Source organism: Entelurus aequoreus, linkage group LG27 (genome assembly GCF_033978785.1).
Source record: "Entelurus aequoreus isolate RoL-2023_Sb linkage group LG27, RoL_Eaeq_v1.1, whole genome shotgun sequence".
Classification (NCBI taxonomy): domain Eukaryota; kingdom Metazoa; phylum Chordata; class Actinopteri; order Syngnathiformes; family Syngnathidae; genus Entelurus; species Entelurus aequoreus.
The window spans coordinates 24376892-24403322 of record NC_084757.1 but is presented as its reverse complement, the minus strand read 5'-3'; the positions used below and the strand labels follow the sequence as shown (position 1 = coordinate 24403322).

At 37.4% G+C, this 26431-nt stretch overlaps 1 protein-coding gene across 1 annotated transcript in view; it reads left to right on the top strand.

Annotated features, from left to right (window-relative positions):
* The first annotated feature begins 261 nt into the window (after window positions 1-261).
* Window positions 262-26431, top strand: part of notch2 (notch receptor 2) — an 87328-nt gene continuing 61158 nt past the window's right edge. Inside the window, exons 1-2 of the mRNA XM_062038942.1 lie at window positions 262-589; window positions 23870-23951. Coding sequence (XP_061894926.1) covers window positions 517-589; window positions 23870-23951 — 155 coding nt within the window. The 5' untranslated portion in view covers window positions 262-516. The remainder of the gene's footprint in view (window positions 590-23869; window positions 23952-26431) is intronic.

Genomic DNA, 26431 nt, shown 5'->3' with positions numbered 1-26431 from the left:
AGCACCAAGAAGTGGAAGAAAAATGAGAAAATAAAAATTCCTCCGCTGCGGCGACAAATAGGGATCCAGAACTTTCCCTTGAAATAGTTTTGGCGTCATCTACAGCCCAATGGGTACATCTATTAAATAGAGTTGACTACGCCCTGAAGCTTAAAACGCAGATACGTAGGAAGAGGGCGTTAATGGGGGTGTCAAAGGCATCTTTTGAGCCAGACTATAGAGCCGTTTTGACTTCGGCGGAAGGATCCACTGTGGCATCTTCGCTCCTTGACTTCAGTGAGGTAGAGAGGTGCGACGCAGCGTGTGACTAATTCAAGTCAAACTAGTCACTTTTGGAAACGACAAACGCTTAAATGCTAGTGACATGTAAAGACAACACTGAAATGCTGCGATATTTTTTTATTTACTAATTACGAGTCAATTCTATTTCCCCCTCCGCTTTTTTTTTTTTAAAGAAGAAGTTACCGTCCGGGAGCTCTCAACTTTTGCTGCTCTTATGTGGATTTTACAGCAAACATGGAGCAAATACCCGGTTTCTCCTCCGGAAAGTCACTAGTCCTCATCCTGGGCTTCGTTCATCTCTCTCTGGGTAAGTCCTGTTTTACACGATAAAACTAAAAATCCATATGTTGTCAAGGTTTTTTTTTTACTTTTTCTTTTTCTTTTTTTACCTCCACCTTCCGTGGCTTGCGCATAGCATCACATAACATCACGTAGCTTTAAGCTAGCTGCTTTCTTTCAACCACAAACTGTTTAAACTAAAATGTTAGTAATAAGTCAGCAACATTCAAATACTCTTTCTCTTAAAGTGACATAAAGCTATTTTTATTTTTATTTTATTTTATTTTATTATTATTTTTATTAGGGACCGCAATGCCCCTTTGGGAGAGAGGACCCTATTGTTATTGTAACGTTTTATTCTCTCTTTATTATTATTATTATTCCGCAGATTTGCGCTGTAATTTGACCCCCTTATTTTATTTGTATTTGTATTTGTATTATTATTATTGATTTTTTTCTGCTTGTATTACTTTTATTTTAATTTTTAATTTTTATCGTTGTTAGGTTTATTTTTTCTGTGATATGGATCCCCCTGGGTCTGAAATAAAATGACTACTACTACTGTAGCAAGTTCATTTGAAGCAACATATTACTGTTGTCCCGATACAAATATTTTGGTACCGGTACCAAAATTATTTAGATACTTTTCGGTACTTTTCCAAATAAAGAGGACCACAAAAAATTGCATTATTGGCTTTATTAAATAAACCAAATAAACCACAAAGCTTCACGATGTGGTGAAACCGCGATATTAGAAGCGCAATGTGGCAAGAGATGACATTAGTGGGTTTGAATCCCAGTTGAAGATGTGTCAGTAGCAAATGTATGTTTAAAATATGTAATTTTTTTTATTTTGCACTTAAAAAAAATATTGAAGAATTTATATCACCGTAGTACAAAACATCAATCCATCCATCCATGTTCCATACCGCTTATCCCTATTAGGGTCGCAGTAAGCTGGAGCCTATTCCAGCTGACTTCGGGCAAGAGGCGAGGTATATCCTCGAATGCCGCTTAGGGCGTAGGTTTGGAATAATTGTCACTACAGATTAGTGTTGTCCTGATACCAATATTTTGGTACCGTACCAAAATTATTTTGATACTTTTTGATACTTTTCTAAATAAAGGGGACCACAAAGAATTGCATTATTGGCTTTATTTTAACAAAAAATCTTACGGTACAATAAACATATGTTTCTTATTGCAAGTTTGTCCTTAAATAAAATAGTGAACATACAAGACAACTTGTCTTTTAGTAGTAAGTAAGCAAACAAAGGCTCCTAATTTAGCTGCTGACGTATTCAGGAACATATTGTGTCATTTTCCCTTCTATTATTTTGTAAAAATTATTAAGGAAAAGTGGTAGAAAATGAATTATTAATCTACTTGTTCATTTACTGTTAATATTTGCTTACTTTCTCTTTTAACATGTTCTATCTACACTTCTGTTAAAATATAATAATCACTTATTCTTCTGTTGTTTGATATTTTTCATTAGTTTTGGATGATACCACAAATTTGGGTATCAATCCGATACCAAGTCGTTACAGGATCATACATTGGTCATATTCAAAGTCCTCATGTGTCCAGGGACATATTTTCTGAGTTTATAGACATAATTTAAATAAAAACAAAACAAAAGAAGATGTTGTGATGCCAAAAAATTTCGACATAATCATAGTAGTATCGACTATATACGCTACTGTACTTGGTATCATTACAGTGGATGTCTGGTGTAGATCCACCAATGGCGTTTGTTTACATTTTGACGCCGGTGAGCTACAATGTGTAGTGAAACATGTTTAGCTATTCCTTGTCCTGCAGGGATGATACATTTAAGAAACATACTTTATTTGTCGCCATGGAGGTGAGGATTAGTGATTTAGAAGTAGCTACAACACTGCAGACTGGGGCTGGACTTTAGCTGCTAGCTAGCTAGCTAGCCATGTCTTAAAGCACCTCTTCCTGAGGGCGTTTCAGTGTTATAACGTCACCTTTATCGTTAGTTTTTAAGCCAAAATGCGTCCGTTCTCCCTTTTTTGTCTACACACTATGTCTGCTTGTAAGTACTCTGTGATTGTGCGCTGCCGAACATGCTCGTCTGCTCGTAAACCAGCAATGACACGACGGGGCGCGGGGGGTGGTGGTGAACCGGTGCTTTTCAGAGGCAGTATAGTACCAAACATGATTCATTAGTATCGCGGTACTATACTAGTACAACTCTACAACTTATGGTAGCATCTTAGAGTTTAAAACTTAACTTTAGTAACATTCCTGAACGCAACATAATTTATATTTCCTGTCTATTTTGATGTATATTTTAATACATTTTAATTGGTGTAATTGGTTACAAATGTCTGGACCTCTGAACACAACACTTTCTCAAATGTGTTTTATTCATTCTATTTATAGGGGACCCATGATGTTCATTTTAATCTATATTTAAAACGCTCCCTTGTGGTCTACATAATGGTGTACATTTAGCTTAAATTAGGCTTCACAGTCACTTTTAGCAACCTGTGTTTTGGGTCTGTTTGCAAGATGTTGGATTCTGGAGGCGGTTCCAGATTGCAAATGAAACCATGCCCCACTTGAGCAAAAACGTAATTGCGATTCCATTTGCGATTTCTTATAATTGTCTAGTTATCTGTGTTGGCCCTGCGATGAAGTGGCGATTTGTCCAGGGTGTACCCAAGACCTGTTACTTTTAGATTGTCAATCAACATATTTTTGTCTCAAGGTGCCACACATGACAATATACAATAATTTACTTTAAAATAACCCATAAAAACTATCGGCATTTAAACTGTAATGTAATCATAACATATAATAAAGCAAGTAACAATTAAAAAGGATATACATTTTTATTTCATATTACTGTAAAATGTTTACCAATGTACTGTAATTGGAAGGTAAATAACTTTTAGTTGCCCTAAATAAGTAAACAAACTAACAAAAAATTGGTTTCTAATTTCTATAAGCAAAAATTTAACTTAATTAAATACTGAACGTCGTAAAGTGCATTTTTTTCCCAGTTGAAAAAATGAGGTCGAACGTTGTCTTTTTGTTTAATGCCATCACATGATCACGGCATTCACGCTAGTTTGTCCAGGTTGATGAGCGTAAATCGGCTATCTAATTGGAAGCTGAAATATTACAATGGAATATTTGGCTTCATAATCATATTTTTTCCCTCCTAATTTCTCCTTTGCGGAACTTTTTACTGGCGAATTGAGAGGCTCTGTCTGTGCTTCCTGTGTGTGTAAAGCTGACACCACACTCTCCACTTATCAAGACAAAGATTGTGAATGACTGCGGTCCCAGTTAATTTTACTGTTAAATAAACGCGCTCAGGTGCTGAGAGTGATGCCGTCTCGATGTCGATTTGATGTCAGTTAATCGTGCAGCTCTGTGCCCCAACCTTTCCAAAAGTATTGTAATTTATGTTTGGTAATGTACACTGTTCAAATATATACCTTGAAGTAGTCAACACTATCTATTTTTCCAGACATGGTCGAAAATTAACTTCATTAACTTTATATAGATTCACCCGGTCACAACATTAGGTACATCTGCACACGCTCTGATCGATTTCTACTCCGCATCAAAAAAGTGGTGTTTCGCAGCACTGCGTGTCACACATCGGTGTTACTATGCACATGCCAAGATTATATAAAAATAATACTTTATCTTTCCTTTTTGTGTGTTTTCTAATATATTGGAGCAGCTGAGAGCTGGACTATTAATGTCCAAACAAGTACATCCGCCTCGCGGTGACATCCCAACATTGATTTAATCTAAACTAGTTCGCCGTCTCGTCCTTTCCGGCAATTCCTCATTATCATGGTCTTGATCGCATTGAAACATGAGTTCAGAACGTTCAGAGAGTTTCCCATTCCGTTGAGAATATTGATATCCCGTGTTATGCTATTTTTCAACGAAGCTGAAGTTTATCTAGCGTAGTAATACATCGTCTTGTGACGGCATGCTACGGCATTAGCCGTGAGCTAGCTACGGCAATAGAATCCCTTTTGAGTTTGTAATGCACAACACAATGCGATAGGACACCAATCTGTACTGACTGAAAAACATGATCAAACATATTACAGTATTTGTAAAGTATTAGCCCACATTTCATGTTTTTTTGTACACAGCTTGCTTGACAGTGTATGTAGTTGCAATACCAAGCATGGAGTGCTGCATGTATCATGATCAATATTATAGCGACTCACTCGATGGACAGTTGTCCGTTTGGTCAAGCTGACCAGGGACATTTCCAGTTGATTTGGGTAAGCACACCATTTATTTTGGCATGGCTTGGCTCCAAGTTCCACACTTGCACTGCCAAGTCATGCAGATCTCCCTCTCTATGCTTCCGTCTGCTCCAGCGTTAAACCCTCTGTTCGTGCTCGCTTCTATAAGCAGCAGTTCATTCTCCGTACATTCAGCTTCAAAAAGATAAAGTTGTGAATCCTCATTTGTCCAAAAATTGTCGTCTTTGTTGTCTGTTAGCAAGTCTGGCATGATTACAACACACTCATGGTTTTTTTCCCGGAAGTTGGAACAAACATTTGTTGTCGGAAGTGCGCTGCTATGGAAACAGAAATAAATGCGCTGAGGAAAGATGTTACGGTAATGCATAACATGACCAAAATACAGTTCATATTGAAGATACTACATATTGTTATGAACGTGTCTGTTAATTCATTACATATATATATATTTACAGTGTATACAAAACATCGATGTAGGGTTTAGAAGTTGTTTTAGAGGGCTTTGAAGGCTACAATAGTGACTCCCATTAGCCGCATTTTGCAAGCGTTTTAAAAAATATATTTTTTAGAAGCCTTAAAAAAGACGTGTGTTCTTGTCTCATAATGATTGTGAACAATAGGCACAATTCCAAAAAAAAGTGCAGTTCCCCTTTAAAAAGAAGACTACTAATTTAGTAATGTTGTCTATATGCAGCAAAAATGGTTAAATGTTCCTTTACTGCATTTTCACAAATGGAAAAAAGGTTTCACAAATCACAAACTGTGTTTTTACGAATATTCATGGTCTGTGGGGTAATTCAGGCCAGATTTGACAAGTTTAAGTAGCACAGTGGTTTTTAATCTTGACTTGTACTAATGTGTTCTAGATGCTACAAAAAGGAATGTGCCTTTATTGCATTTTCACAAATAGAATAAAGGTTTCACAAATCGCAAACCATGTTTTTTTATGAAGCTGTAGGTTCAGATTTTGGAAGTCCAGGTATAGTGGTTTTTAATCTGGACTTGGACTAATGTGGTCTAGATCAATGGTCCTCAACCACCGGTCTAGGCACCGGTACCACTCCGTGACACATTTGCTACAGGGCCGCACAGAAACATTAAATAATTAATAAACGACTGCATTTTCCTTGACTTAACTTTCGCTTGTCCCACTAGACACACCAATAAGCTTGTTCCTAGATAATATATATCTAAAATATATAAACTATAATAAAACTCTTGATAGGAAGTTGTCATTTGTTATATTTGTTATATCATTGTTACACGGGACAATGCACATTAATGAACACAAACAATGTATATGTGCCAGATGTACATCTGCAGTTCCCGTCAGGTTGATGGTAGGCCTGGGCCGATAACCAATTTTGCTTGACGATATATTTACCTACAAATTATTGCAGATAAACGATATTACTGTCAACATCATTTAGAGACCAAATTAACCTCTGATGTAATGATAATACATAATAATAATGATAATGTAAGTAGTATAACTTATCAAATGCAATTAACTTGTATTTCTCGTATATTTTGACATTGTAATTGCGATATAAACTTTAAAATGTTCAAGTTTTACAAAACAAACAAAAAATCAAATTAAAGTATACTCTGTTAGTAAATTTTGCACTTAAATAAATATAAATATAAAAAGCAATAAAATAAGTCCAGTCTGTGTCAAATATACACAACCAAAACAATAATTAAAATGGGTAAAGTTATTGTGACCAAAATGATCACAGTTATCATTATTACTGCGGTATTGTTAAAAGTGCACACAAAGTACTTACTGTATACACACAATCTTTATCCAAGTTGTATTTAAATTTTTTTTAATAACTGAAATAAATAGCCACACCAATATACTTTCTTGGCAAAGGAAACATCAAATATTGTTCTGGCTTCATAAGAGCCATGTTATTTTTATTTGTGTGTTTAAATACATCTATCGTTTTCCATTTTAATTTGTAAACAATTTAGAATGTTTTTTTTAATAAATGCAAATTGGGTTATCATTTCGTTTCACTTTCGGTTTATATGACGTCAGGCGAGTTTTATCAACGTGTGGTTATCAATCACGATTTTTAAATCATTTTAATTCGATAAGGTACTTGTTTTACCGTGGTTATCATTACTACTGTTTATGTGCATGTAGTACAAACGCCCACAGCTGCTGAAACCAATGCTAAGAGTGACCGGTCTTGCAGCCCGTAACAACGCATTAACATGGCGATTATTGAGTTTATTTTCATATATCGTTGGATTGATTGACTTATCGAATATTGGCCCAGGTCTAATTGATGGTGTATAGTATATAACATCAACCTGCCGGGGACCATCTCATTGCAAAGAAACAAAGGCCTTGGCTCCCACTAATACAGCGTTCTGGTGAGTTGTATTTTTCATGCACTTATTTTTGCTGTATTTTTAAGGAAGGCCCGTCCATGAAAATAATGCCTTCATTAAATTGTTGCAAAAACGGTGAAATGCAACTTTATTGATTTTTTTCATTAATAGAATAAAGGTTGCACAAATCACAAACTGGGTTTTTATGAATCTTCAGGGTCTGTGGGTAAAAAATAGCCAGATTTTATAATTCCAGGTAATGTGTTTTACTTTAAGATGGTTGCAAATAGATTAAAGGTTTAACAAACCATGAACTTGTTTTAATTAATGTTTACACATTTGTTGTTATTTTACTCTAGTGACAAAAGTATTCAGTTATGACATGACATCATAACATTATGACATTTCAAGTAAAAATTAGGAGTCTGGTATCGGCGGTCAGTATCATTCACCTTTCGGAGCGGTGGCCGGTGAATCGGAAGATAATTTCAGCCTCGTTATTTTTCAAGAAATGTTAAAAAGTCTCAGGAATCAACGGCAACAGTGTACGGATGCTGGAATTCAGACACTTATATGGTGCTTTCAGTAAGCCCTTCTGGGAACACACCGTTTTGTGTGTCTGTAGCTTTACAAATGATGAGCTATGTTTGTCCACAGTGTGTGGCTCGAAGATGTTCGCAACATTATGTGAGTTACCAAGCCAACGTTATTGTCACAGACAAAATGATCAAATACTGCACGCAGTAATAGATGTTACATCTACGAAATGCTCTCGTCGTCGTCTTCAGTTAATTATGTTTAGACTGTTTTCAGCATGCATCAATAGCAGCGATGTTGATACGGGGGATGCATCATTGGCCTCTATAAAAGGTCACCTCATGAGAGAAAGTGATTAACCATTTAGCTCCGTTCGGATACACGTATTTTTACAATGCATGCTCAATGACTGGAAATTACACAAAAAGAGAAAAGACAATGTGAACGTGCTGCAGGCAGTGCAAGGAGGAGCAGTGGAATGTTGTTGGTGTTTGACATTCCACCACCCCCCATTTCTCTCTCTCACTCTTACACACACACACACACACACAGTCAAGCACACACACACAATCACTGATTAAACGTAATATAAAATGATGGCTCCAATCAATGACAATTCATATTCTGTACGGCACCTAAATAATACAGAAGTTGACTTAACTTGCTTTAATAAAAGGCTCAAGCTTTATCTAAACCAGTGCTTTCCAAACTAGGGTGTCAGTAACCCCTTTTTAAATGGGCGCCAAAAGATCACAGGGGAGGGACAAAAGCTTTGTCAGGTCCAACGCTGGCAAACTTTTATGTGCATGCAATAAATAACTTCTAATCCAAAACATTTACAGGACAGAAAGTAAACTGAAAATAAAATGTGAAAAGTCTGCAAGAGCCTCACAGCTTGATGTTAGCTGCTGGGACACAAACACGACCACACTTAGACACTTCACAATAAAAGCCTGCCAAATGTTTTGCCTTATGTGTGTTAAATATAGCAGGTTATCATTAGCTCTAAATGCAACTCAATTATGGTTATAGTAACAAAAAAAGTTTATTCCAGGAGAAACTCTACGTAAGAATCACACGAAAACTTGAAGGTCATCGCTGTAATTTAGTACTTAAACATCCAGAGCACGAGCTCTACATATGCATTTTGCTTTTTCAAGTGTATCTTGTGATCCCACCCTGGGGATGTTTTGATACTAATAACTGCAGTAAAACTCCAGATGGTTAGAATTGCTGTTATAAATGAATATGATCGAAAAATCTTGATTGATAACTGCACGTTGATAAACTCATGGACTGACTGGCGCCACCTCGCTGGTTTAAATGCTAATATGAAAACAAGACACAGTAACGTCTTTCCCCATTAAAAAAAAACCATACCCCAATCTAAACTTATATAATCACATTGTTATCTGAACAACTAAGCTATTCAATTGTGCATATTTAACCTAGAAGATGTGCTCTCTGTGTGTATGTATTTTTTGACCACATTCAACAATACTGCGATACTAATAACGTCATAATTTTGGTCACAGTAACCGTTATATGAAATGTTGTTATTGTTACATACATATTTTCAATGCATCATGTGTCTACATCATTTAGGCTAATGATAAGTACATAATTTGGTGTTTATCAATATTTTTTACATTTGCATGACATACAAATGAGTATTGAGGGCAATAGATTTACTCTGGACTTGGTGATTTAAGCTTTCATTATTTTGTACCCTAAAAATATAAGTAAAAGGACCAAGTCAGCTTGCAAATTAGACCATTTTGATAAGTTTTGTCTGTCACAGCAGCACTATGTTCCAATTGTTCTGGAAAAAAATGTTCACACTTCAGAAAAGGCATCATGCCCTTTGTCATGACCAATTTTATTACTGTCTTGTATTCTTCACATCTCAGCCCACAGGTTGTTGGCTAAGATTTACTATAGAGTTCAGCATTAATACAAATGGAAAAAACATCATAACCCAGTGTCCATAACGTAGCTCCAATCTGGTTTTGTCGTTTATTTTCTAAACCTACACTTCACTTTCTCTGATTCATATCAGACTTTGTCAGTTCCCCACTGGGTTTGATTACTTTTCAAACCTTAAAATATTGTACTAAACCTAAATGCCTCACAACAAATAATTTGGGGTCAATCTCCTCTCTTTACGGTCGCTAGAAACAACTGTTTTTCTGTATGGGGGAGTGAATGAAGCAGAGCAAATAAACACAATACGGGTTAAATTATTCGGGCTACTGTTCTGCTTTTTGACTTTCCCAAGAAATTGTCTTGTTTTAAGATTATGCTTGTATAAAAGTGACCAGAATTATTACTTTTTTATTTCATGAATTGTATTTTACTATCCCTTATATTACATTGGGGACTTGCAGATATGCTGCGCAATACTTGAAGTTTTATTGTCCCCCATTATTGTTGCATAGTTTTCATATATTGTAATTCTGTTTTATTTATTTTTTTTCTCCCCAGTAATACTTATTAAATCTAAACCTCTATCATCAAAAAGAAATAAAATTAGGTGTTAGTGATCCCGACACAAAACATTGGTATAATTTCGTCACATACAGTTGTCATTGATGGTTGGTTCACAAGTTGGGCGAAACAATTATGTAATTGTTAGATTTGCATGAATGGCCATGACACATTTGTAACTGGAGAGTAAAGACATAAAGAGCAAATTAAATATTTTTAGAACTACAATCAAATGTTTTTCTGTTAATTTTTATTGTTAAGGAGACGCCTACAAGTACTGTAGCAACCGGGCAGTTATGTATAGGGTAAGAACTCTGATCTCCGACTGTCTGTGAGGCCGTGAATGTAACTGTGGGTTTTTGCATTGCGTGCAGAGAGGACAATTTGCTGATGTTGCTTTGGTGTGGTTGCGGCCGACAGTACCCTATTTCGTTTTTGAAAAATAGGGGGGGGGCGGTGTGGCTCGGTTGCTAGAGCGAACGGGCTAGCAAATTGGGGGTTCCAGGATTGATCCCCGCTTCCGCCTACCTAGTCACTGCTGTTGTGTCCTTGAGCAAGACACTCTACCCACCTGCTCCCATAGCCACCCACACTGGTTTAAATGTAGCTTAAATATGTAAATAATGGGTTTCACAATGTATAGCTCTTTGAGTCTCTAGAGAAAAGCACTGTATAAATATAATTCACTTCACTTCACAAGAAATAGATTGGTCAGCGACAACCTTCTCATCATTCTTGCAACATTCAGGTAGATGTTACAGGGCTTTCAGATGGGCTTTCAGGGATGCATCTGGGTCTTGTTGAAAAGAAGACACATGCGTGTGTTCATTACATAGTCGCTGATAGTATCCACAGGGCTTGCGCGATACAGACGATTTATAATATGACTGATAGAAATTTGGCCGACGATTGAGCTTTTAATATTATCGTTGGGTGGGCGGTTCGATCCAAATATCGACAGTGTTGATACCGAGTAGTATAGTATCAGCATATGGTTAACACCACAGTGGTTGGATTGGTATTTTTTATTATCAAAAGTGTTTTTGCGTTTTTATTGTTGTTTACAAACTCAGGAAATAAGTCCATGGGCACAAGAGGGCCTTAAAAGCAATACACAAATTATTTAAATCAGAGCCAATAGTAGGCAATATTTTAAGTATGTAATTGATATTGTTACACCACCATCCTGTGTTTTTGTGTAATTATAATTGTGATAAAAAAAATGTATGATTTGATTATCTTGAAAGTTTTAAGTACCAGTTATGGTATGGCCAATAGTGCCCCTGTAAAAATTTGGTATTAGATCGATACATACATTTGTAGTACCGCCCAAAACTAATATAAAGTATCCCAACAGAAGCGTAAGTGCTTATTAAATTGTAATGTAAGTGTAGATATTACCACATTGTAACAGAAAGTGACCAGCTATTAACAGTAAAATGAACAAGTAGATTACTAATAGTTTTGAGAAATAATACATCCGGAAATGATGCAATATGTTACTACAAATTTCAACAGCAAAATCAGTAGCATTTGTAACCCATTTTATAATGGTTCTATTATTGTTTATTTACCAAATAGTATATGGTGATTAGGGCTGCAACAACTAATCGATTAAATCGATTAAAATCGATTATAAAAATAGTTGCCGATTAATTTAGTCATCGATTCGTTGGATCTATGCTATGCGCATGCGCAGAAGCTTTTTTTAAAAAAAAAACAAAAAAAACTTTTTTAACTTTTTTTTTTAAAATAAACCTTTATTTATAAACTGCAACATGTACAAACAGCTGAGAAACAATAATCAAAATAAGTATGGTGCCAGTATGCTGTTTTTTTTCAATAAAATACTGGAAAGGATAGAAATGTAGTTTGTCTCTTTTATCCGATTATTAATCGATTAATCGAAGTAATAATCGACAGATTAATCGATTATCAAATTAATCGTTAGTTGCAGCCCTAATGGTGATATATATCGTTAATGCAGGAGGCTTCAATGTATATTGCGATATAGATTTTAGACTATCCCTAGTCTCCACTAGATTTGTCGCTAGTAGCTTTTTTGATCAACAGTAGTTGGAGCAGGGGTTTCTAACATGTAGCTCGCCATCTGATTTTGAGAGACTCACCCGAGGGTCTAGGAATATTTGCGTACATTCTCAGTATTTTTTATAACTGTTCAAATAAGATATTATGCCTCTAATAAATTACAAATGCTTCATAAACAAGTACAATTTTAATATTGCCCGTCATGTAAATAAAACAGTAATTGCTAACCTCTCCTTTCTTTTTGTCAAAGTAGCTGTTAGTGAGTGATGAAAATGAAATTTTGTTTAATCAATTCAGAATTGTTATCAATAAGGATCGAGATTTTGATCTGAATTGATTTTTTTTCCCAGCAACACATGTCTTTTTATGTACTCTGGCAGATCAAGGGCGTTGTTATAATGTGAAAATGGGTGAGGGCGAAAATGACAAATCTATCTATGGCGGGCCAAATTTTTTTGTGGTGGGCCGCAATGAATACAATAAATGTGTGGGAAATACTGCAGTTTCATTTCTTTACACATAAGTATTATGCCTTTTAGGGTCCCGTCTGATGTGCCACTCGGTTGTTGTGTTCACACCTGACAAAACAAACTGCACCCAAGGGGGATAATAAACTAGGTTTTAGGAAAGAACCCCGGCCTCAAGCTTGTGCTATGCAAAATGCAATTCAACACTCCTTAACCTCAGGACTCATTAAGTCCCACTAACTGCCTTTGGAGCTACATATTTTTCATGTACTGTAATCATGACTTATGTGGCTCAAGCTTGTGCCTGGTGTGAAATGCGATTTATTTGTGCAATGCTTCAGCCTTGCCCTGTGAAGACAAAGCAATTTGTTTGAGCAACCCACAACACTGCATTATTTACTGACCCCTCACTTCTGCCCACTATCCTTTGGCTTTGTTATTGTTGTGGCATCTGAAGTTTCTTTCATTTTTGTTTTTTTTGTCTCAGTAAAATCAACTTTGGCTAACCCAAGAGCCCAACCCTTTTCCATCAGCAGTGTTATAAAACCTGATCTCCACATGCATACCATGCATGGTAGCGGAGACCTGGATGAATTACAGGGTGAGGATATGTGGGACTCTGCTCCAGATGTCGCATCATTTTCAAGCATGTTAAGCGATTTTGTGGTTTGGGATGTGTCTATTAACAGTTTTGAGTTTTATATGCATCACAGACATGCCTCAGGTTGTTCTCCATTTTATTTTGCCAATGCCTTGCTTTACCAGTTTGACCTTGACGCCTTCAGTCGTAATGCATTTGTTAGATGTCATGTCATAATTGGTAGACACCAAGGTGCCAGCAACTATGTTGGACACATTCACCGCGACTGTAGGCGGTGCATGTGCCTGTGAAGGTTGAGGGAATTTCTGCCTTGTTCAACGGGTTAGAAAATTAACAGGGAATTACTGTGGCATGCATTCCTAAGCAAAATAGGCCCGTAAGCCTGGTGACCGGTAGGCAGGAAACATAAATTAAGTAGAATACATCAAAGACTTATTAAGTTTAAATATAGTAGATCAGTGATGTCAAACATGCGACACGGGGGCCTGATAGGTTCAATCCGGCCCGTGAGATGAGTTTGCTAAGTGTAAAATGTATCTGTATTTTTAAATGAAGGAAACTGCTGTTCTAAATGTGTCCACTGGATGTTGCAATAGCAATTCTGTTAGGCAAGCAACTACTTTATACCTGGGCGAGCAAGTATACTAAGCAAGAGGTACACGGTAAAGCGGGGCTGTGACTCCTCCCACTTGACCCAACGTAAAACAATTGGTAACCCCACTTATAATGCTGCATGAGACACTGCACATTGATATAGTTCTGTGAAAATGATTGTCTTCTGTGCACATTTAAAGAAAGTGAACATTGGATATGACAAATGAGGTAGTTGATACATAGAAGTGTTTTTATTTAAGCTTTATTTAGTTTTTTGTTCAATCCTAGATGGGCTGTGACTTACAGTTTAATAGCTTTGTAGATATACTGAGATCAAGTCTAAGTTAATTTTGTTTTTAATTGTGTTTTTGAAACGGCACCCATTTTTTACTCAGAATTTTCAACTAACTTGTTTTATCAAGAGGATTACCGTATTTTTCGGACTATAAATCGCAGTTTTTTTCATAGTTTGGCCTAGGGTGCGACTTATACTCAGGAGCGACTTATGTGTGAAATTATTAACACATTACCGTAAAATATCAAATAATATTATTCAGCTCATTCACGTAAGAGACTAGACGTATAAGATTTCATGGGATTTAGGGATTAGGAGTGACAGATTGTTTGGTAAACGTATAGCATGCTCTATATATTATAGTTATTTGAATGACTCTTACCATAATATGTTACGTTAACATACCAGGCACGTTCTCAGTTGGTTATTTATGCCTCATATAACGTACACTTATTCAGCCTGTTGTTCACTATTCTTTATTTATTTTAAATTGCCTTTCAAATGTCTATTCTTGGTGTTGGGTTTTATCAAATAAATTTCCCCCAAAAATGCGACTTATACTCCAGTGCGGCTTATATATGTTTTTTCCTTCTCTATTATGCATTTTCGGCAGGTGCGACTTATACTCCGGAGCGACTTATACTCCGAAAAATACGGTATTTGCGATATGTACTGTACATTTTCAGAATGTGCTTGTTGTATTTTGGGCCAAAGTAAAGCAAAGAAAGCATTCTGAAGTTGTCGTAGTTTTATTTTTAAGTTATTATGCCATGATTTTACCCGTCCGACCCACGTGGGAATAGATTTTCCTCCATGCGGGCCCTGAGCTAAAATTAATTTGACACCCCTGTAGTAGATGGTATTCTGAGACTATATTCAATATTTTTTATTAAGAGTTTTAACACCTTACACGTGTTTTAGTTAAAATATTGTTGCACTATTTACTGGGGTGTCTTAAATGTTTTTTCATTTGTGTTCCCAAAATTATTTTGAAGATGTGCTTGCATGTATGTAAAACAAATCTGGGTTTCCCCTACATGTAACTGATCTTGGCGCATTGCTACGACAAAATTAAAGCTGCCACACCTTAAACATTTTAGTAATAAACTGTATGAATGGATATATATAGCCCATTATTTATGCACTATTGACTATTGATGCACCGAAAATTCGACCACCGAAAAAAAAAAGACTTTGGTTTCATCACCGAAACAGCACTGTCGAACCTGGATGTTGGGATGAAGTAGGGCAAGACACATGCAAAGAAGTTTTGTAACAGCAATGTTTTTCAAAAAATATTGCTCTAATTTTGCAAATTCGCTTGTCAGTCCCCTAATGGTGGGTACCAAATTCCACAGTAACCAACCTAAAGTTACAGCAGAATAGTTGTTCCTATTCATAAGTTGTTATCATTCTGATTCATGTGAGTCACATTTTGGGGTTCAGTAACGCCGTGCAGTGTTTGTCATAAAAAAATAGCACAGGCAAAGATGGAATGCATCTTTTGACACAGTTTCACCCTGTTGTGTGCAGCAGTTCAGGACACAAAGAGTTATACTATGGGGTGTCTTATTTTTCACGCAACTATACATAAACAGTGTGACGATAAATCAATACGACAAACCATTGCCATATAAAACCTTACAATGCGTTTATCGATATGCTGAGTTTTACATGTTCAGAGATGTGCGGAAGTCAGAAGAAGAAAAGACAAACAAAGGCACTAGACTGGCAGACTCTTTGAAGTGAAATTTAAAGAGGCACCAGAATCATAAGTGTGGCCTCACTTTGGCTCTTATAGTATGGATGAGACAAAGCTGCGTAAAGACTTTGCACCAAGAAAGAAGTATCACACGAAAATATGATACCTCAGCTGACCGACAAACATGCACAGCCACATCGGTCGCCAACATTCTGATCTAGTAAGAGAAATGTAGATTTTCATATCAAAATGCTTAATATTATATTTAATATAGGTAATAGAAGACCTGAGATGCTGTTTTTTTTAATGAGGTTAAAATAGTGTCACTATTTGTCAGTTTGTTATGTTGCCCCGAAGCAGTCCGTGTCAATCTCAGGAGAGTCAATCGATCGCAACTGGACTGTTCAGTTTGTTTTAGAAGACGTTTCACCTCTCATCCGAACAGGTTTCATCAGATCATGCTCACAGAGTTAGATTGGTCCGTTCTAGTCTGATGTCTAGTCTGATTCTAAGACAAACTGAATAGTCCAGTTGCAATCAATTGAATGCCTGAGAAAACAACAACCTGGAGGAATGAGAGCATTCATAGACGGTCCATGTCATTGTTTTTGTGCTACTGTTTGTACTTTGGTTAAATGATGCTCGAAAATATAAACTATGACATGTCATTTTTTAGTTTTTGTTTCACCCCTATAAATACTCGTAGATCATAGGTTATTTAGAGCAATATATTAATAATTGCAGGATCGCCATATCAAAATGTTATCATTAGCTATGTCTTGCTTGTATTGTGAGGTATCCTGAGGTTGCCAGCCCAAGTACATGGGCGGTCAGTCATAGAGTTTGGCAATTGGAAGTCTACACATAGTCTGGATTTTTTTTTTAACCCCCCCCCTAGAAGTTTCAAAATAGACAAAAACTTTGGTCCTCGGTGAGCACAGGGAAAGTCCCTAAAACTGTCTGGTCGGTTGTTACTTTTGGACTTTTTCCTCCCAGAGAAAACATATTGAGCACTTGCTAATTTGGCTCTCCACACACTCTTCCAACTCCTCCATGTAATTAAGAATGCAAGTGAACCCTCTCAGGTGGTAGGCCAGTTGTGTAATAATGTGTTTTTTTTGTCATTACTTTTCACAATCGGCTGCTTCTATTCTACAATTTTTAATTGTATTGCGATGAGATTTGTGACTGTAATGACTAATGTCCTACTTGTGTACATTCAAGAAGTATTCTCACCTCATGTTGCCGTATTCAGTCACCACTCTCAATTTGACTAAACTATTTCGACTGTGTTGTTTATGTGGGCCAGCCAGGCTTCCCTCGGGGAAATGGTGTTTAGTTTGAGCCTCATCTCCCTCCTTCCATGCTGAGCAAAGGGTATTTTATTGCTGGTTTCCATGACAACAGTTTGGTGCACTGCGTCGAGTAGGTTTGTGCAGCAATTCCAGGAAATGGGTCTACTTCCTCACTTAGCGTGAACAACTTCCTGTCCTCCGCTGTATTGACGTGTGCCAGGACTCCGGGACGGCCATTTCTGTTTAGTCTTTGCATATACTTTCGTAATTACTTCCTCCGTCTCCCTCTCTAAGGCCAATCACTCTCTCTTGTTTTCTAGTATGCGCCGTCCTTCAACATTGTCCAATTTTTTTTTTTCTTCCTCTTGGATCTCTGTGGGGATCCTGTTGTGATGTCAAGTGACAAAGAACTGGCGAGTGCCGACACAGGGGTCAGACTTGGAACATCTAATATATCCACAGAGGCTATGTTTTCAATATTTATCAGATTTTTACAGCATAGATTTTGCGGTAAAAGGGTTTGAGTTAGTTTTATATATCATAAAAACACTCATGTCCGTTCCAAGGTCAAACTGCCAACACCACAAATGATTTGTCAACTGTATAGGGAATGTCTTTAAGTCATACTTAACTGTTAAACACGTGTGACAATTTGTCAACCACATTAGTAGTTATGTTTAAACTAGTGCTGTCAGACAATTCGTTTTGAAATCAGATTAATCACACTTTTGAATTCTGATTAATTGTGATTACTTACAGTTAATTACTTGCTTGCATAATCTAGATCAGGGGTGTCCATTAAGTCGATCGTGAGCTACCGGTCGATAGCAAAGGGTGAGTCAGTCAATCGCCAGGCATCGAAAAAAATACAGCAAGAATTACAGATCATCATCCTTTACTATGATGTCACTTTCGTCACTAGATTGACACACAAAGCACCCAAGGATCTTGTGAGATGGCTGCTGCAAGCTCAATACAAAGAAAACAAAAAACGACTAGCAGGAACGCGAGAAACACTTAATTTCAACACGCGTTCTCACCAAACACATGCTGTCAAAAATCTAAACACAGTTCCTGTTTTCACAATAAAAGTGCTACTCCATCCTGCTTGCGCTAACTAAATAAGGGTCTCAGAAAACTAGCGCACACAAGTTAGCAAGCCACTGAGTTAGCAGCCAATGTATTTCTTGTAAAATACATACAAACAGGTATGAAAGCAGGACAAATGAGAAGCTACAAAACAACCACTTTCATGTGGTATTAAGAAGAGAGGAGGACTTTTTCCTCCCCCCTCCACAGTTTAAATTCAAAGTTGTGGAACTCATCAGTACGACTGTGAATCCTGTCTGATTCCCAACAATGCAAGTTATCAGAATAAGGTAATACACCAGCTTATTTTTGTCTTCAAAAAAGAAGGGAATCCTTATGCATGTTTGCAGAAAACGACTGTATATTCAAGATTTTAGTTGAAGACGATTTAAAAAATAATAATAAAGGAAATAAAAAAGAGAAGACATTGTACAGTACACTGTCATTGTATTATGTTTGTAGTATGTTTTTCTTGTTTAGCACTTAGCAATACTGCTACGTGATGCTATAGTGTTTCACTAAAGCTGGATTTGTTAAGCAGAGCTTCTAAAACTTGTAGCTCATCCTCCTTATATTCAGGATCAACAATACAAGGTTCTGTACCAAAGTAATTGTTGTTGGCTCTCTCAAAGTCTGCATGATTGCATTGTTTTTGGTGGGGAGGGGATCTGCGGTCCCTACCTCTATGTCGTGTCTGGCTTCCTCATTATCTCTCAAAATGGCTTGAGAATATCTGTGAGATCGATATTATTTTGATCATACACTACCGTTCAAAAGTTTGGGGTCACCCAAACAATTTTGTGGAATAGCCTTCATTTCTAAGAACAAGAATAGACTGTCGAGTTTCAGATGAAAGTTCTCTTTTTCTGGCCATTTTGAGCGTTTAATTGACCCCACAAATGTGATGCTCCAGAAACTCAATCTGCTCAAAGGAAGGTCAGTTTTGTAGCTTCTGTAACAAGCTAAAGTGTTTTCAGATGTGTGAACATGATTGCACAAGGGTTTTCTAATCATCAATTAGCCTTCTGAGCCAATGAGCAAACACATTGTACCATTAGAACACTGGAGTGATAGTTGCTGGAAATAGGCCTCTTTACACCTATGTAGATATTGCACCAAAAACCAGACATTTGCAGCTAGAATAGTCATTTACCACATTAGCAATGTATAGAGTGTATTTCTTTAAAGTTAAGACTAGTTCAAAGTTATCTTCATTGAAAAGTACAGTGCTTTTCCTTAAAAAATAAGGACATTTCAATGTGACCCCAAACTTTTGAACGGTAGTGTTTCTATTTATTTGCAAACTTTGGAAGTCTTTAGGTGTTGTAAATCAGATGTGCATATGACAATAGATTCAATATAGAGGCAACTTGTTTTTCCACTCTCCTGGTGCTTTAAGTCAGTATAACAACTTCGGAACCTTATAAACATCAGCACAGTTTTTGTTTTCCACATTCAAACTCTATATATATATCCTCCAGAACATGTACCAGACTTGATTTGATTAGCCGTACTCAAATTGCTTGACTTGAGTGTGACAGAGAACCTTGCATAGAAATTGAAACCTTTTTATACTATCTGTATGTTGAAAGGAAGTGTTGAAATAGGAGCAAGGAGGCAGTGCTAAATAAGTAGCTCTAAATAGCAAGCCATCTGTATTATAGACTAATGTTAATTGAATGACAAAATAGTCAATAGTGAGTCTCTTATTGTGTTTTCTTTTTTCTTTTCGAGTGGTGTTGTTGTCTGGTGAGCTGTACCGCATGAGGTAATTGCTATGTGTGTGGTGTAATAAGAGGCAGGATGTCTCAAATCTTGCAAGATTATTGCATCAAACCAGTCTGGGGGTCAAACGCAGTTTTCGTATCCTTTCATGTCCTGGTAGTGTAGTGTTTAGTGTAGTTGCTGTCTTTTGTTTTGCCACATTACTCACTTGTACTTCACAATAATAAAGTGTTGCCCTGTTTATGGTCTGCAAAATTTATGGATCAGCCAAGTCAATGCATCATGCGCATGTGTGCTGTCTGCATTGTATCACAGAGTTGACGGGAAGCATGTGTACATACAGTACCATTAAGTTATGTCTGCTCCGTGCAGAAATAAACCTGAAATAGCTCGGTGTTCCCTGGGGACTGCACTGAAGTCTAATATAGCTTCGTGTGTGTGCGTGTTAGCATGTGTGCATGCTAGGATTATGAATTTCATGGTGGTTTATGTACGGGCATCCCCATGTCTAATGGACTATGTCTTTGAGACTGTCTCTGACATTCACTTGTCGTGCACCATTTGAGAACCAACTCGCCGCATGTTTTTATTGCCATCACTCTAAATTCAAGCTGTTCTGAAACTTAAAACGACAGCGTGCATATTTGTCGGCACAGGATGACACATTAAAAACACTACTACCTTACCATACTTCCTTCCTGTATTCATTTCATCAAAATTGGTTGACCCTGACTCAGCTTTGTTAAATGAATACCAGATTTGTGATGAACTGCATTTTTAACAAGTGGTAATATAAATGTAAATGTTAACACAGATACACCAGTACAATAGCTCTGTAGTGTAAATGATTTATGGCTTTTGTACTCAAATTTTGCACGTGTCACTGTGTATATCTTCATTAGTCTGTCATGTTGCATTGATAAATAAAGCCGAGAACACTACATGTCGTTTTGGTATGCTGCGCTCGCTTGGTGTCCGTAAAGGCCACTTGAGCTGTGGCCCAGGGGTACAGCACAATGGTCGGTGTGTCTGGCTGCGAGTGTTTCATTGGCAGGGAGATAGTTGGGCTTTGTTTTCTTTTCCTCAAGGCTCACTTCTGTCTGCCAGCCCATCCGGCGGCCCTGTGACCATTCGCTAATCTGAGGCCAACCTTACGAAGTTAGATAGGAGGCTATCCTTCTGCTTTATCTAATTCTAAGGAACTGGATAATGGAGAGAAACCTGTAAAAGAGAAGTCTTTTAAAAAATAATGGTGCCTGAAAATGTCAACTTTTAAAAAATAGGTCTCAAAATGGAAGTTTTCAAATAAATGAGGGCATGTTTAAGTACGGCACAGCCCTAAAAAAAAACTATGAAAGACCACAGTGATGTGCTTAGAACGTGTTTCAGCAATGAGAACATTTGCTACACTGCTACTTGAGGATTTTTCGATCTTGGCAGAGGTCTAGGCTCGTTGCAATTGTGGCAAACTTTGACACAAACACGCAAACACCAGTCATAAAAACTTCATTTTCCAGAAAGTCAAAACTGGTGGGGAATTTGCTAAGATAAACACTTGTCATATCATTAACATGATCGCTCTTCATCACTTTTATATGATCATGTCACATTTGTATGAGGAAATTCAATGGAATGACTTCAAAATCATCCAGAAAGTCAAAACATGTAGCAGTTTTTCTTAAGTAAAAATGTGTCAAATTGATACACTTGCTCCTCTCAAATTTTACATGAAAAGACGCTTTAGATAAAAGAAATCATTAAAAAGAATCCAAAATGATCTAGAATGTCAAAACCCCTATTTAGGGATGTAACGATAGGACAGGGGTCGGCAACCCGCGGCTCCGGAGCCGCATGTGGCTCCTTGACCACTCTGATGCGGCTCAGCTACATGCATGCCGACCCCCTCGATTTTCCCAGGAGACTTATGGATGTCAGTGTCTCTAATAGACTACTCCCAGGGAAAAATGATCCTATTAACACTCTAATTACTATATAAAGGGCGTGCCCTAATTGCACTGCAGTAATTGTCCTCTATAGCATTTACTTACAGCGTGCCAGGCCAGCCACATGTTGTATGTTGTTATTACTTGCTCACACAGGAGACAGCAAAGCATACTTACTCATCAGCCACACAGCTTACACTGACGGTAGCCGTATCAAACAACTTCAACATTGTTACGTTACAAATATGCGCCACACTGTGAACCCACACCAAAAAAGAATGAAAAACACATTTCTGGAGAACATCCCACTGTAACACAACATAAACACAACACAACCATTACCCAGAATCCCATGCAGTCCTAACTCTTCCGGTCTACATTATACACCCCGCTACCACCAAATCCCCCCACACATCAACCCCCCCCCCCTCTTCGTGGTTGGTTGAGCGGAAGAGTTAGGGCTGCATGGGATTCTGGGTATTGGTACCGTCAGTGTAAGATGTGTGGCTGCTGAGTTAGTAGCCTTGCTGTCTCATACGTGAGCAAGCTAAAGCTGCATTCCACTTGTGGCCGAGCAGGTACACTGATTGTGCAGACTGTAGAGGGCGCCAAATGCAGTGTCATCACACTCTGATATTCGGGAGTGTCCCGGGAAAAATGAGAGGGTTGGCAAGTGTGACGCAAGCGACATTCATCCAAAACTCGCGGGCTGCACTAACATCAAATTCCCACATTAAAGTGCGTGCCGGTGCGTGTGTCTGAGACCCCTGGTTAACATAGCACAAAGCATGTAAGCTTTGTATGCGGTGTTTTTCATTTTAAATTTTAAAAACATTTTTGTGGCTCCCATTACTTTCTTTAATGTGTGAAACTTGCCAAAATGGCTCTTTGAGTGGTAAAGGTTGCCGACCCCTGCGATAGGACAATTTCATATCATGGTTATCATGACCAAAATGATCATCATGGTTATAATCAATATTGCGGTATTGTTGAATGTGCTCTAAAAGTACTTATTCACACACTTAAATCTTTTCACCAAATGTTTTTAAATAACTAAAATAAATAGACAAACCACCATTTTGCATGTTTTGTGTTTCTTATGCTTCACTGGCAGTGTTTTAGTCTTATATTTTATGTGTTTTAAAGGCTAAGCTTTTATTGGTTTAAATATTGGTTTATACTATAGCACTTTAAGATGCATTTAAATAAAAAGTGCGTAACAAAAAAAAAATTACAAATATTTATTATTTCTGGCGGGTGTTGTGGCGTCCTACTTTGTTTAGCAGTCCTTTAGCGCACCGTAAAAACATTGATCACTCTGTTCCAAGAAAGCACAGCTTTTAGGTTCAATGTGCACAATTTAATAGCTTAGTTGCTCAGACATCAATGTGTTTATATGAATTTAGATAAGATTATGTCCTTTCTTATTGCGGAAAGATGGTACTTTTCCTTGTTTTCATGTTACCCTTTAAGCTGGGGAGCTCGCACCAGTCAGTCTGTGAGTTTATCAAAGTGCAGTTATTTATAACTCTTTTTTTGATTATTTAAATTTAAAACGGTATTACTAACCGAGTTTTACCGCGTTTTTTTAAATAACATTTATTGTTACATCCATTCCCCTCTCCTATAATTAATGTTTGTTTCTCCTGGCCTCTTGTGACATGTTGAGCGGTGGAGAATTATAGTGTCGTGCCAGAAATGAGGTACTATAGACCTGTAATATAAGAAATGTATCCTATAAGATTTATAATGTGCTCTGGTGCTATAAAGCAAATACAATAAACTTGACCATCTAGAGAAAACACTGAACAAATAATCTTGACACTACATTCATGACGGAAGAATTTAGTCAAGAATGTCCTCAGGTACCTATCTTTCTGTCTTAACTCGTCTCTCATCTTTTGCAGCTCTCCAGTGTGTGGATGATAAAGCACCGTGTGTTAACAACGCTACCTGTCTGACCTTTAGCAACGGCACCGGATACTGCAGGTAAGATTGGACTAAGTCTGCCAAACAAACAAAAAAAAACATTGAATGTGAAAGGCAGGAGAAAAATTAGGGTTTTTTAGATCAATCCCTCCTTGTCCAGGAAACCATGAGGTTTCGCTCAGTCCCTGAGTGGAGAATAATGGACTGCTGTGTGTGAGAAAGTGCACCGCTACTGGGAACAATACCAATACACACATTTTGCCTTCCAACTGGTTATGTAGTACATTTGGGGGTTGGTCTTGTGTTACTATATATTTGATAGAATTTGGCTCAGTCAGCACTTTCCACTATATGTTTGTTTCCTACTTGACTCAAAAACCAATGTCCATGAAACCTATGTGGATGTGTGTGAATTATGTTACTCATTGCTATATTTTAATTACAGCACAGTTGCTTTGCCTTGTAATTAAAACTGAGCAAACTCAATTACAGTGAAACATATTTTATCAGGTGCAATGTGAATCACTCAATGCTTTGGTTCCCAGCAGACTTTTGGGAATCCTTACATTCTACCTCTTTTGTAAAAAGAGAGACGAGGAACACCACATATCTTATTCACTGTTTGACATTCTTACTGTCTTGTAGAAGGTCAGATAGTGTGTTGCAGGTGTTGTCTCATTCTTGTGTGTTTTTCTGGTGCCCTGAGAGACGGGCATACAATGTTTTTAATTTTCTCTAAACTCAATTCTACACTTCACTCGATAGGTTAAGGGTTTAAAAAGTGTTGTCTTTAAAGGGTCCATATTAAACCATTTTTTAAAAACAATTTCCAATATGTTTTGAAGGCTCTACAATAGTGGATGTGTGTTGTCCAATTGCTGGAATTTAGACAGTTTAAAGGTGCTTTTAGTAAGTCCACCTCGTTTTGTGTGTCTGTAGTTTTAATGCTAATTTGCTCGAAGAGGTGCTATTGTGCACTTTATCCACTTTTTTTAGACACTAACTCTGAATTTCGTGATAGAGTCAATACATCAGAAAAAACAATGTAACATTAAGGAGTGGGCCAGTAGGACACAAATGTTGACAACATTAGCATAGCTATGTGAGCTACAGTGCTAACTAGGGACGCAGCGTTTTATCAAAAATATTGGAAAAATTCTGACCTGACACGTTTTGCATACATACACGCTATATGTTGTTCGAATCATATTTGTTTTTTGTTTTGTGTTGCTAATCAGTTCGGAGTGTGGGCGCGAAATTGCTCCGGGTAGAGTAACAGATTCACAGTAATACCAATTTGTTCACCACACTTTTCCTACTTAAGGTGACAAACGTTGCCGATAAAAGACAAATAATTTTCTATTATTGACATTTACATGCTACGCCATTGGTGCGTTTAAAGTGTAGACAAACGTCGTAATTTTAATCGGGGTCCTTATGAGGAACTGGTAACTGCATCTGATCCTGTTGCAGTTAACCAACAAACAAAGCATGTTCAATCGCTTTATTAACTTGCGCTAACAACAGGCAGTGAATACATTCATGAGCTGCCATTGGCAACATTCCCCATGGACTGCCAATGCTGAGCTAACACAGCTAATTCTGCGGCCCTTACTGATGTCACACATGGCAACAGGCACCGCCTTTTAAAGGCACACACTCACGCACATTCATCTCATAAAACCGCTCTAAATCATAGCATACTTTTAAGTGGCTACTATTTAATCGGAGCGTGTATGTGTAGTTCTGATCATATGCCTGCTTATCCTGATGCGTAGTAGAAGCAGGAAAACCTCAACTGATAAATGTAATGGTGGATTATTGAGATTTATGGTATTCTGTGGTGTTAAAAAGAACTACAATGTACACTAAACGGAACCAAAAACAGTGTCACAGATGTCCGAACTGTGAATTTTGTTAAGCGTTTACACTCACCATTTAACAGCAACATCATGCGAGGTTAGCTTGTTTGCGGGAGAATTATTTTCCTAAATTTACAGCAGATAGTCAGCAGAGCTCCAGTTTATTTTAAGATGTGTAGCGAACCCTGCTTTTGTTTTAGTTACCTAGTTTAGAAATGTAGTTTCATGTTCATGAGGAAGGAGGTTTTTCTTTCATGATGAAAACACGCAAGTTCAAAAGTGACCGAATGAGCGTGGAACAAACAAAATGAGAGAGATGATCGATTTTTCTCTTGTTTGGTGCTCATAAACAGGGTCTCGGGACAACATTAATAAGGGTCAACAAAAAACACGAGACTGTAGAACTGGCATGTTCAGTTTTATCCTTGCAAATGAAAATGTCAAACTTTGATATACACCATGAGGCCGAATCATAAGTTTTTCAGCTGATCATCCATGTCGGAAGAGGATTTTGGTCTAATTAAAAGATCCTGTTATTCCCGCTTGAGCTTGATTTGTGAACGCAGAACTTCTCTTTTATGTAAAGATGATTCAACTGATAAAAAAGGAGCCCTTTCCCTAAAGCTGCACAGACAGAACTCTTTTGGTTGAGAAGAGTCAGCTGACAAAGCGCAGGCC